This window comes from Monodon monoceros, unplaced genomic scaffold (genome assembly GCF_005190385.1).
Source record: "Monodon monoceros isolate NGI ecotype Baffin Bay Population unplaced genomic scaffold, NGI_Narwhal_1 Super_Scaffold_22, whole genome shotgun sequence".
Taxonomy (NCBI): Eukaryota; Metazoa; Chordata; class Mammalia; order Artiodactyla; family Monodontidae; genus Monodon; species Monodon monoceros.
The window spans coordinates 12,521,737-12,535,720 of NW_021703779.1; the positions used below are offsets into that span (position 1 = coordinate 12,521,737).

Genomic DNA, 13,984 nt, shown 5'->3' on the forward strand with positions numbered 1-13,984 from the left:
CGTCCCCAACGTCGCAAAACCGCTCAGCGCCAGGAGGCTCCAAACCTCCCGCCCGCGCGCTGCATCTTGGGAGGCCCAGGCCGGAGGCTGCGTCCAGCGCAAACAAGGCGGAGCCTGCCTAGCGGCCAGAACCGGGTTGCCAAGGGGGGCTGAGGAGGCGAGGCCTCCGGGGAATGTTGTGAAAGCGAATAGCAGGAGGAGCTAGCCAGGGCTGAGCTTGAAGAGGGAAGCGCCCGCTATCCGCCGGTTGGCGGGGGCGGGTCCGCAGTGCAGGAGACGTCGGGGGGCGGGGCCCGAACAAGAAGTGAATGGGAAGCCAGGTTGAGGGCCTGGTCCCGCCTCCATTCCCAGGCGGCCGCACCGGATTGGGCGGCGCGGCGGCGCTGCTGCCCGCCTTCCGTTGTCACGCGACCGCCTCCACCTCCCGCCCTTCCCTCTTTACCTCCGGGCCGGCTTGCCCTGTGATGAGATAGTCGGACCGCAGCCGTGGAAGTGGCGACGGCAACTGCAATCACGTCCACGACCGCGACCATGGCAGAGGTGAGGAGCCGACCGCACCGCTGCCGAGCCCCTCCAACTCGGACCCCGAAGCCGCCTCTAAGCCTCGGGGGCCGTGCGCCCAGGTGCAGGTGGGCTGGGCAGCGGGGAAGTGGGATGGAGCGCGTAATGTCTAAGCGTCCCTTCGTGTCTCCCTTATAGTATCAAGCCCAGAATAAAGCCAAGCTCATCTCTGACGTCCGACGGAGGTTCGAAGCTGAGTATGTGACAGGTGGGTACCGCAATCTCGGTGTTGAGGCAGGTGTGAAATGAGCGTCCCCAACTTTGCTGGGGTGTTTGCGGGAGTCATTAGGGACCATTTCGATCCTTACGGGGTTAGGGACCGTGCCCTCCACGTTTCCCAGGTTTTACTCTGCGTAATATGGCAAGGACACTGCTCCATTTGGGCAAGTGATGCGTCCATTGATTCCTAAAGGGTTAACGTAAGTTGGAAGTGTTTTGAGCGTCTCGAGTTTATGGAACTTGCAGGACACTTGTCAGGCCCTCAGCTCAGGTGACACTGTACCTCTAATGACCTTTCACGAGCAACAATCGAGAAAATGAACCTGGAAACAGCTGTAATACTACTCACGTGTGCTTAATTGGGGATCTGAATTCCTCGGCCATTTTGCCTAATTGTACTTCCTACAACCCAGCAGGCTACCCACGAAGTAGGCCCTCTCGTGCTGGAGCAAGTTCTTATCTTTTCATCCCACACTGTACATAGCAAAGTACCTGTGAGTCCAGAATTGATTTATTGGGTGAACGTTCTGTGTCCAGATGTCACAGATAACTTGAGTTGTCCAGTATTTAACTGATGATTTAATCTTTGTACAGTAATTTTCAGAAGCCTGTAGGATAATGTATTATAAATATGGAATAAATAGTCTAATCCAAACCCTGCTACTTACTAGCTTGCTTGTCTTCTCTGAGCCCCTGATTCCATAAGTGTGAAATGTGAATAATTAGGTTAGGAGAATTAAATGAAAAGGCATATATCAAACTGTGTAGCATGGGGTTAGCATATAGTAGGCTCTCAGTATTTTTCCTCAGTAGTCTTTTTGGTTATGTGAAAGGAGTTCAGCTTCTACGTCTTGATTTTAGTGCTGAGCGGAGGTTCCCTACAGCTTTAGACTGCCCTAGATGGTATGTCAGTTAATGACCTAGAACAAATAAAGAAATATGTTTGGAATAACCTAGTCAGTAAATCTTTTCATCCCTCCCTGTCAGTTTTCTTCACATTCCAAACTTTGTACCAGAGAGTTGCAAAAGCACTTGATTCACTTGTAGCCCAGAGATCTCATTTCTAATAAGATAGCTGGTTCCAGTAAAGAGAGAACTCTAAAATTGCTTTCTGTATAAATGTAACTCTTAGAGCTACATGGTTTATAACATTGTAAGAAGTAACCCAGAACTTGACCTAATGAGCTAGTTCTCCCTAATGGTCATTTACTTAGGCCCGAGGGAGGAAGCAGGATATAGTCATGGAATTTAGCGATAGATCTTGAAGGTCATCTTGGTCCAACCTTCTCATTTTTACAGTGAAGAAAGTGAGCTCTAGAGAGATGAAGTGATTTGCTCAAACGCCCTAGTGTTAGTAGATAGGCCGGGGCTGGTGCTCGGGTCTTCTGAATTCAGTCTAGTGATCTTTTGGCAGCACCGTCATGTCTAATTAGATCATGGCACTCCCCAGCTTGAAACCCTTCAGTACCTTTCTGCTGTGTTTAGCATAGACCCCAATTCTTTATGGTGGCCTACACTGTGAGGCCATGTATGCACGAGCTGGATGAGCTCCATCCTCATCTTTTACTACTCCTCTTGCTTAGTACAGATTTCACCACTGCCCACAGTAAGAAACGTATTATACGTTGTAACTTAGTACACACGCACACACATAACTGAAGCAAAAGTTCATTAAAGAATACTTATGCTGAAAACCTATGACTCCCTGATACCATGACCCATAAAATTGACATCTCAACCTACAAATGTGACCCACAGTTTGAATAACATGACCAGCCACACTGCTGCTTTTACACACTCCAGATGGACTGACTCTGTTTCCATCTCGGGACCTTTCCAGTTCTCTCTGCCTGGAAGGAAGGCTCTTTATAGGGAGTGAGCATGGCTACGTTCTTCTTTTCTTTTCCATCTTGGTTTACATGTATACGAGAGACCTTTGCCAATTATTAAGTAGCCTCCCTGTCTTGTCTCCTTTACGGCTCTTACCATAACCTGTAATTTCCTGTTCATTTGTTTCCTTATTGTTCATTTCCTTCAGTAGAATGTCTGTGGGTCTGGGGCAGCCTTTGGGCCTTGAGGGCAGGGTCTGACTCGCCTCTGTATACTTATCACAGCTCTGAATACATAGTCATTGATTGAATACAGCAATGCTTAAATACATACATATGAAGATGAGTCCAAGTCTATATTAAGAGCTGTCCTGACCATCTCCCCTCCCCCACCAAAATCTGGCAAAGAGCAGCCCTCACAAAATGTCTCCTAAAGACCAGTGTTATTTCAAATTAAAGCACTGTCTGGCATTAAGTATAGGGAGGGTTTTGTCACACCTGGGGATGTGTGAATGTACATGGGTGAGTTATCTGCATAGCCATTGCAAATATTAATTAATTTAAAGACTTGCGTTGGAAAGGAAAATAAAAGTTCTTTAAAGACTTTCTCCCCTCAAAGTTTCAGTTGTTTCCTGAAATACAGCACTGGGTAAAGGTAGAGTAGGAAAGTGGTGAAAAGGGTTTTTTGATTTGCCTGTGTTCTCCCTTTCAAGTTTACTTTTTAGAAGTTAGGTGTTGAGAACATCCACTTTCCTCCTTCCTCTTTCATTTTCCCCTTTCTCTTATCGTTAACAATACTTTGTTTCAGAAGAGGCTTAAGGCAGGCTTAAGCAAACATGATGTTTTTCCTAAAGGAAAATATTATTTGCAAGTATGTTACCTTACACACTGGCTGTACTCCAACACCTCCTTGGGGGGTAGGTTCTCGGGAATTCTGAGCATGTTTTTGTTTCCACAGAAATTAAGTTACCAATTATGGATAGATTTGTAGCTGCAAAAAGAATAAAATCTAAGTCCATAATTGTTGTAGCAATACTACTGTTTCTGTCCTCATTGTTTCTGTAAGAAATTTCATGCTGAGTCTCGAATGAGAAACATTTTCCCTTCTATCTTCCTCCTTCTTGTGGCCAAGGAAAGAGACTAATCCCTTGTGACAATAATGTATTCAGTTCCTCACATACTATGTGGTTAATTCTGGGAAACAGTGTGTCAGTATTAGAGAAAGCGCCAAAGAAGGATAGAGCCCCTTCCTGAACGACTACAATCTAGTAGAGTCATCAAAACAGAGCTCTATCAAGAGGAATGAGTGCTAAAATCATTTCTGTAGGAGTCAAAGAGCAGGAAAAAATCACATCTAATGGGGGTGACTGGGTTAGCACCGAGTTAGGAAAAACTTCTTAGAAAAGGTGGTGTTTCTCAAGAACTTTGGAAGATGCTAGAATTCGGCTAGGTAGAGATTGTGATCCAGGTGGCTCAAATAGTCCAAGCTGAGATGCTTAAGTGAAAAGGTGTGGGGCTTGTTCGGGAAGCCATAGGAAGTCTGCTTTGATGAGCCTTAAGGAGGGTAAGCATACCTGCCTAAAAACAGTGGGAATATAGCGTAGAGAGCCTTGGCCACCAAAGCGATGCATCTGTACTTTATTGAGTTTGAAGAGCACCTGAGAGGTTTGTGGGTTTTGTAATTTTAGGTTTGTTTTCTGACTCTATAAGTATATGAATTCATTTAAATAAATTTGGGTGATACCAGAAACAGTCTGGAGAATCTCCCATAAGCTTATCATCCAGAGATAGCTCTTCTAACAGTGGGTGCATTTTTTTCTGGCCTTTTTTTCTATACATTAAAAAAATAGTTAAAAGGTCATTCTGTATGTAGTTTTTCTGTGTTGCATTTTTTTATTGACATGATCTTATTTCCCCATATTACGAAGTAAGCCACGTTTTACATTACCACTTAATATTCAGTTCTATAAATAAAAGAATTTTCTTATCTTTTATCTGAAGTAGTCCCTTTTGGACATTTAGATTCTTTCCAGTTTTTTGTTAATACAATATTTTGCACAGTAGTTCAGATTTTTTTCCTTAAGAGTCACGTGTAGAAGTAGAATTGTTGGTTTGAAGAGTGTGAATATTTTAAGATACTTCATATGTATGCTTAATTCTCCTCCATACAAGTTGTACCACGATTCATTCCCACCAGCAGATATGAAAGTGTTAGTCTCACCACAGCTTTAGGATCATTTCTTAACTCATGCTTCTTTGTTTGCATTTGATTACTAATGAGAATAAACTTCTTTTCATATGTTTACATCCATTTGTAGTTAAAAAAATTTTTTTCTTTAGTATGGGTTTTAAAATTGGTTTGGGCTTTTCTTGTTTATGTCACTTGGACTTTTTTCCTTTTTTGAATGTATTCAAACTTATCCATTCCTTTGTGGTTTCTCCCATTGCTGTTAAGTTTAATAATTGTCTCTCATCCAATAACTTTTTCTAGTCCTTTTGTTTTGTCTTGGCCTCTTATTTTTAACTTTGAAATATCTTTTATGTACAAAATGTATAAAACATGAATGAAATAAACACCCATGTACTCACTATTCAACAAAAGAAAAAGAACTTTGTGGGTATCCTCAATCCGGCCATTCACAGGGCAGCTGCTTATCCTACATTTGCCGTTACTCATTCTCTTGCTTTTCATTAGCTTTACCACCTGTGACGTATTCCTCACCAGTACTCTATTAAGTTGACCTCTTTTTTGAACTTGAAATATCAATAAAAGCTGAATATTCTTTTTCCATGACTTGCTTCTGTTGCTGAAGAGTCATTCATACTGTAATTGATTCCTTTTTATAGCTGTGTTGTAGCTCACAGAATGAAAATACCAGTTGATGGATTTGGGGTTCTTTCTAGATTTTACTATTATGTACAATGCTGCTTTAAACATTCTTAGATATACCTGGGGCCTAGACTTTCTCTAGGGCAGCGGTTGTCAAAGTTGGTCTAGGAATTAGAGTTCCTTGAGCCCATTTCGAGGGGCTTGAGACTCCAAAACTGTTTGCATAATAACACTGAGACATCATTTTCCTTTTTCACTGGCATTCTCTCACAAGCATACAGTGGCGTTTCCCAGAGGTTACATGGCACGTGATATTGCTCTGACAGATGATAGAATGTGTGCTCGTGTGTCCTTATATTTGTTTTCTGTTATAATACCTAATATAGTAACTACCAGTAAATATAACCCATATAAACAAACAAACTCTTTAGAACCCTCACTTATTTTTAAGAGTGTAAAAGGGGTCTGGAGACCAAGAAGTTTGAGAACTGCTGCTCTAGTTTGTAGCCAACAGTGAAACGGGTGGGTAGTAGAATAGGCACACGGTCCACTTTACTAGATAATGCCAAACTAGTTTCCAAACTGATTGCATCTGTTTTCATTTTAACCAGCACTTTTTGAGTGTCCTTATTTTTCTACATCCTGAAATCTGGCATTGTTAGTGTTTTTTTTAATTTTTGCCCATCTGATGGGGGTGTTGGGGTATCTCATTGTGGTTTTAATTTGCATTTCTTTAAGTACCAGTGAGTTTGAGCATCTCTTCATATCTTTATGGGCCATTTGGTTTCTGCTTATGAAAATCACTTCTTCAGGCTCTTCTTGGCCCTTTGTTCGTCCATATAAATTTTAGAATCAGTTTATCATGTTTTTGCAAAAAAAAAACCCAAAACAAAACAAAACCTCTTTTGGGATTTTGATTGGAATCATGTGAAATCAGAAGATCAGTTTTGGGGGACTTGACATCATCTTGGTGAAATTTTCTAAGAACCTGGTATACCTATCTGCTGAACTCTTCCTTCTTGAAAGATTTATAATTTTCTCCATAAAGGTTAACCCATTTTTGTTCAGTTTATTTCCAGATACTTTATATGTTTTATTTTTATGGTGGTTTAGACAGTATCTCTTCAGAATTTATTTTCTAAATGATTGTTGCTGGTTTATAGAAAGTACATTTGACTTTTTTACATTAATATTGGACTCAACCTTACTAACTCTTATTAATTTCAATAATTTATCTCTAGATAAGTTGTATTTCTATGTAGACAATAATATCACCTGGAAATAATGATAGTTTTCTTTCTAACTTTGCAATTTTTAGAGCTTTAAGTGCTTCTGTTTTATACTCACTGGAACATTTAGAACACTGTTGAATTGAAGCATTGTTAAAAGCCTACTTGTCTTATTCCCGGTCTTAGAGAGATAGCCCCGAACACTATCTCTGTAGATATCTTTTATCAAAATGAAGAAGTTTCCTCTGTTCCTGCTTTGCTAGTCTTAGGGTTTTGTTTCTTGTTTTGTTCCCATCACAGTTGCGGGTTGAATTTTACTAAATGCATTTTCTTCATCTATTGAACACATTGTATCGAATGAAATGTTCACTTGGTTTTTCGCTTTTAATCTGTTAATATGGTGGCTTATATTAATCAGGTTTTTAAAATATATTGCTGTAGTCAGTTAGGTGATATTTTGTTTGGGTGTTTTACATCTGTATTGAAAAATTGGCCTGTAAATTTCTTTTCTTGCACTTTTCTTGTGTGACTTTGACATTAAAATTATGCAACCTTCATAAAATGAGTTAGCAGTGTTTCCTCTTTTCTACTCCCTAACAGGTATGGTCATTGTGGAGTTCTAACCTGGTTTCCCATAAATCACCCCTCCTCCAATTGATTATTGTTGTTTTATATATTAGTGGTTGCTTATATACCATGTATTTGCCAATATCTTTATCATTCCTTAAGTTTCAGATCTTTTATCTGGTATCATTATTGCTTCATCTTAAGTATAACCTTGAGATTTTCCCTTGGTGAGGTCTTGGTGGTAAACTTAATTTTGAAAATGTCTTTATTTTCTCTGTTTTCTTTAAATTGTGCAGTTAACCTTGCAGGATGCCTTCGTCTTATTAGGCTGAGGGAGACAAAGTAGTTAGAGAAGTAGAAGAAGTAGGAAATGTTAGTATCATAGATGATCTCTGAGAGGAGAATTTCAAGGACAGGAAGATCAGCAGTGAATAGAAGGAAGCTCTGTACGTAAAGGTACATAAAAACGGGATTGTTCTTATCAACTGCCCTCTCTGGAAAGGAAGGATGTAAGGAAAATGGCATTTAAAGTGGAATTAGTATAGCAGATTGACTTTGTTATAAAGCAGAAACTAACACACCATTGTAAAGCAATTATATTCCAATAAAAATGTTAGAAAACACAAAGTGGAACTACACTCCTGGACATTTTACGTAAACTCTCTGGATTATGAACCATCAGGGATCAGCTCAGGCTTTATTCATCTTTGCGTCTGCAGTTCCTAGCTCTCTTGAGCTAACATAAGATGGGTGATAATAAATTAGTCCTCATAACTAATGAATTATGTATTATCCCCAAGAGAGGAAGCCTTTAGAAGATAGGTAGGTAGACAGACAGATAGACACACACACACACAGGCACTTGGATTTCCTTAAATTCTACTCCAACATTCTCCAGGTCAACCTTTTAAAGTTGTCATGATCACAAGAAGAGGAAAAGATGGGTTAAGAGTTTATCAAGTTTTGTCCTTAATACATGTCTAAAACTATCAAGCCTTTGATAATAGAGAGTATAATATGATGTTGTAACTTTATGTGGGTACAATATATATTTGTGCTCTTGGAACTTTTGCAAACATTCACCACATATTAAGTCATAAAGGAAGTCTCAGAAATTCCAAAACAGCTAGATCATACAGACCATATTCTCACCCCATTAAGCAACTAAATGAGAGGTAAGGTACTTAAAAAGAAATCAAATGTTAGGAAACTAAAATAACACCTCTAAATAACCCATGGGTTAACAACTTTCCTGCAATGTGTGTAATTCTTACTTCTGCTAAATAACTCGTAGGGTAAAGAGGATATCACAATGGAAATTACAAAATACTTAAAAGCTGAGCAAGAGAATATCTGTGGTCTCACTTCCATTTATTAGAAAACAAGGCCCAATAAAAATCAGGTAAAGATTCAAGGAGCTAAAAAAATGCACACGAGTAAATTAGAGAAAGTAGAGGAAAAAAGAGCAGATATTCATGGTATAGGAAAGAACGATAGTAGGTATAATAAACCTAAGTTGGCCTTTTGAAAGAACTAGTAAAATAAACAACCCTCGCATGACTGATTAAGAAGATAGCGAGAAGGCAAACACATACACTAGGAACAAAAAGCAGATAGAATTATAGATGTGGTAGGGATTTAAAAAATCATAAGAATTCAATGACCAGCTTTATCACAGTAAGTTAGAAAACTTAGATTAAGTGGAAAACTTTCTGGAGAAAAGAAAAATCATCTAAAATTGTCTCAATGAGAAGTAAAAAACCTAAATACATCAATGACTATTAAAGAAATTGAATTGGTAGTCACAGACCTCTACCACTCTTCCCACCCCACCATCACAAAGGCACACACATACTCGTAAGGCCCAAGGTCTTTTGTTAGCCCCAGGAATGCAAAGATAATTCATAATCAGAAAATGCAGCAGAGGAATTTACCACGTTACAAAATGCTTCTCAGTGAAATTTTTGAACAGGCACAGTTCACAACCAAAACTATAAAAAGGTACACATTGCGAAGTCTCTTACATCTCTTACATCTCTTGTGCCTCTTACATCTCTTGTGCCTCTTACATCTCTTGTGCCTCTTCACTCCCTCTTCCTCTTCCTTCTTTAGCTAGCCATATTTGTTTTCTGTTTCTTTTTTCTATATTTGTTTAAGCAAATACAAACATTTGCAGTAACCAGATTAAATGAGGGAAAATGTTTATTTCAGTAAAGACAGAAACCACACTGGCTATAATTCACCTTTATGAAAAACGAACAAATCTTTTACCAAACGATAAACTTTCTTAGCTCTGAAGTGTGCCTTCTAAAATTCTACAGCAAAGGTCATGGTTAATTGTGAACCTTCAAAATGATTCCCAGAGCGTCAGGAAGAAGACAGTGATCTACAATATTATTTCTGTAATTCTACTGGATATAAAATAAGCTAGTTATCAATATGGCAAGGAATATAAGAGGTATAACGTTTGCCAGTCTTGTCAGTATTGGCTCATGGTAGCAACACAAAAATCTCTAGACTGCTTAATAATCTGATAGAAGAAATATACAACTTTTTCTCTTTTATGGAGAAAATTATAAAGTGTGATTAAAGAACATTGAAAACAATAGATCAAAAGGGAGATAAGTCATCCAAGATATAATATCTCGTACATATCCAGCATATGAATTCGGCTCTTCAAGGATAGGAGCTGAAGCACAAAGCACCTCCCCTCTCTACAGCAGACCAGAGGTCGGCTCAGTCCTGTTGTCATTGTTGTTGTTTTTTAACAGCCCTTGAGCTAAGAATATTTTTTGTATTTTTAAAGTGTTGCTAAAAAAAAAAAAAAAAGAGGAAGAATCGGCAGCAGAGGCCATATGTGGCTTCAAAGTCTAAGATACTTAGATGTTTACCATCTGGCCCTTTACCGAACAATTTTACCTACCCCTGTAATAGGCCCGTAGTTCTCAAAGTGTGGTCCCTGGGGCGGCAGCAGCATCCTGTAGGCATTTGCTGTAAGTACAGATTCTGGGATCCCACCCATGAATTAGACACTCTAGAGGTGGGGCCCAGTTATCCCCATTTTAACAAGCCTTCCTGCTGACTCTGAGAGGTGCTAAAGTCTGAGAAACGCCGCTATAGGCCAATGGCTTAATCCCATCGTAGATGATCACCTGCCTCTCAGTCTCTCACCAACTAGCTTCACAGGAAAGAGAAGATTCAGGGTAGGTTGTGGCCAACCAGCAGAGGATGCCCTAAAGGGAATATTCCGTTATTTCAGCCTGATCACTCCCATTGTTGACATTTACATGCTCCAGCCAATAGAAGTGGTCCATCCAGTACAAATGCTCTTCCAGGGTCCCACCAGGACTTTAAGTGGATCAGTGCTCAGAGTCCTTGGAGAAATAACAGATGCTAAGAGGTTCTAAACTACTGTTGATGTTTGATAGTTGTATATTTGCTGCATCTGAACAGTATGACACCCAGTTAATAACTTTTCTGGTTTTCATTATCAGAATACTTTTGTATTTTTTCAGCCTTTCTATATGAATTCTAGGCACATTTATAATATCTATAATATACTTTCAAGATTTTCTCAACCGACTAATAGGTCAGTTAGAATTTAATATTCTGTTTATAGGGAGAATTCTACCTTATGTTAATAAAAATTCATTGGCATTGTGTTTAAAATTTTCAAAGTGCCCTTGATCTTCATTAGACTGTGGATAGATAGGCAGACCTTATCTCCATTGTACAGAGAAGAAAATCAAGCCCAGAGTGACTTGCTCAGTCTCCCTGTACATAGTTAGTAGCAGGGGTCTTTGATTTCATCACTGTGCCCGGTATCCTGAATCAGGCTATGAATTTTTTTCACACTTGTTAACCTTAAACCACAGTTTCTGGCTGGTTGGTAATTTCACCAGCCAACAAATGCACGAGGGAAGAAGAAAAGTTAATAATGGAATTCTCTGTTTTATGAGTAAGCACTGTAGTCTGTTTATCCTGCAGCACTTAAAATTGTGTATGTGAGAGAGAGCGTGAAGGAGGTGGGCATGCACACGCAGGGAAGAGAGGAAGAAACAAAAAGCTGAGAGGTCATCTTTACCCTGGAACATTTAGTCCTGTCTAACCCAGAGGTGAATTACCATTGCCATTTATTTAGTTCTTTCTCTGCAAAATTAGGAACTTTCCGCTTTGTTTGGTGGGGATACACTGTATAAATATAAGACCAATTTACAGAGCAAAATTGATGGAAGAAGAAATAAATAGTAGAAAGAGACAGTGAACCATACAGGTGTGGTGATGGTTCACTGAGGTTTCTTAACAGAGGAGTGGCCAAAAATGAGCTTTGAGCTATTTTGAACAAATGTAAGGATGAGGCTTAAAAGTCCGCCACTTGAGATTAATGTTGGTTTGTGATGAAGTTTTCACTGGTCCTCAGCAAGATGAAAGTAATAAGGACAAGGTATTATGAGAGCATACACATATATATCTGTGTATAAGGCAAATCTCTTCCTCATCGCTATGCTTTAATCACTGAGAGGTAAAGTCTTTCAAAGTGATGTGTCCTAGGTGGTGGGGAGGGGTGTGCGCACATGTGTGTTTTGATATCTTCAGATACCTTTTGAGTGTACATGTTCAGCTTCTTCCTGTAACATCTGGATTTACTGAAGGACTGGTTTTCAGAAAACTCCGTAACACTTGAGGGTTCTGTGGAGGGGAAAACATTTTCCTTTTACCCTTCTAGGTTCTTTGACTGGCCTAATAATTAAATTGATATAAGACAGATGAACCGGAGAAAAACACAAGTTTAACATGTGTATCCCTTGTATACGTGGGAGAGACCCAGGAGGACTGAGTAACTCTCCGAAGTGGCCCAAGCCACCACCTTCAATACCATCTCCAGCTAAAGACAGAAGATGCTAGGGTGGGGAGTCAGTTATGAGAGGTGACCAAGAAAAGCTCAGTGAACAAGGGTATGGTTGTGCAGATCTATGTCCTGGCCTTTCCCATTGATAAGAGTTTCTGGAGATTTCCAATCCTTCTCCTCTTCCTGTCACAGAGAGGGAGGCACTTACAAATGGTGACTTCCTTTATACGTGTAAATGTTTCTTATAAAAGGGTGACTTGTACTCACTTTAAAGATTCCTGTATGTGCTGTTTGTTAAAAATATCAGCCTAAAATAATCAGTATGCCAAAGAGGTATGTTTTGGGCTGTGTAGTTTGCTTCCCCTCAGTTCAGTTGTCTGGGAGCTGTGTTTGAAAGCGGCAGATGGTGTTGTCGTAAGCAGTTATTATTACACTTGGCCTTGTGGTCCCAGGCCAAGTTTTCCTTACCTTGAATGCTCAGTTTTCTCTCTGTTTCTCCCTGTGTGTCCTTCTGTCTCTCGCCCTCCTCCCCTCAGCCCTCTTCTCTGTCCTCTTCTGCCCCTACTCTTCTCCAGCCTCTCTCCCTCCACTCCTACATGACCTCCTCCCCAATCCTCTCTTGCTCTGTCTTTTCTAGCTGTTTCCATCTCTACCTGTCTCTAGGGGTAAATGTTTAACAAGAGGTGTCTCATATGTAAGCACATGTCCTATTAATAACAATAATTAATCATTTTAACCTAAATGGAGATTTCTAATTTCGAAGATCTGTATCCCTAAAAGCTATCCAAGAGCAATAAGCTTTACATTTCTTGGTAATGGGCACTGTCTTGTTTATGGTATCCGTAGTGGTAATATCAGCAGTGGTAGGAGTAATGATAATAACAACAATAATGTTTGATTCTTCTTCTTATGGCTAATATTTTTTGAGTTTTTACCACTTGCCACATGTTGTCCTGGGGAAGTGGTAGTCTGCGGACCCTTGGAGATGCCCAGGACTCTTCAGGAGCCCATGAGGTCAAAGCTGTTTCCACAGTGATGCTAAGAAGCTTTTTTCCCTTTTTCGTTTGCTCTGACTACGCGGAAGCAATAGTGGGCAAAACTGCTGCCTCCTTGGCCCGAATCAAGGCACTTGGCCATTATAGTCTCTTCATTGTCAGCACTCGCAGTTAAAACTTTTTTTTTTAAGTCAATTTTATTTTAGAAAGCCCCCGATGAAGCAGTAAATTTTATTAAATCTTGACCCTTGAGTACATGGGCTTTAAATGTTCTGGGTAACAAAATCAGGAAGTACACATTAAATACTTATGTGTATTTGAGTTGCTAGCTAAATTAGTCACATTTTTCATGGACCACCATTTTTATTTGAAAGAACAACTGTTAAGTAAACTATGGAATTTGGATGTGCAAAGGTGGTTGTGAGGAGACAAGGAAAATTCAGTTACAGAAAAATAGAGCAGGGTGTGGAAGGAGGATATAGAGGTATGTAGAGGTTGGTGAGAACACAGCATGTGTGTAGGTGGATAATGAGAAATTATTGGCAACAATTATTCCAGTGAATTAAGGGAAATGTTGACTGCTACATACATAGTTTTCCATTTTGTATTGAGTTCATTTTCAAAAAAGACACTTGGCAAACATGTCTTTTTAAGTACAACCTAGTTCTTTCTTGATACATACAAGTTCATTTTTCATTGTCTAGGGTGAGTATTTTAAGTTCACATAACATAATCGATCTTCCTAGATGTTGGTTTATGGTTTTAGAGGGTTATGCAGAATATTTTACTATGGTCTTATTTTTTAACTCTGTGGTGGCTTGTCTTAAAATAAAGCTGCAATTTTTAGATAACTTTATTCTAGTCATACTTAGAAATTCCATCAATCCTTTAAATTGCATTTTCAT

General features: G+C 39.5%; 1 protein-coding gene across 1 annotated transcript in view; it reads left to right on the top strand.

The window, feature by feature from the left end:
- Window positions 1-410: 410 nt before the first annotated feature.
- Window positions 411-13,984, top strand: part of MOSPD2 (motile sperm domain containing 2) — a 59,158-nt gene continuing 45,584 nt past the window's right edge. Inside the window, exons 1-2 of the mRNA XM_029240448.1 lie at window positions 411-540; window positions 700-769. Coding sequence (XP_029096281.1) covers window positions 532-540; window positions 700-769 — 79 coding nt within the window. The 5' untranslated portion in view covers window positions 411-531. The remainder of the gene's footprint in view (window positions 541-699; window positions 770-13,984) is intronic.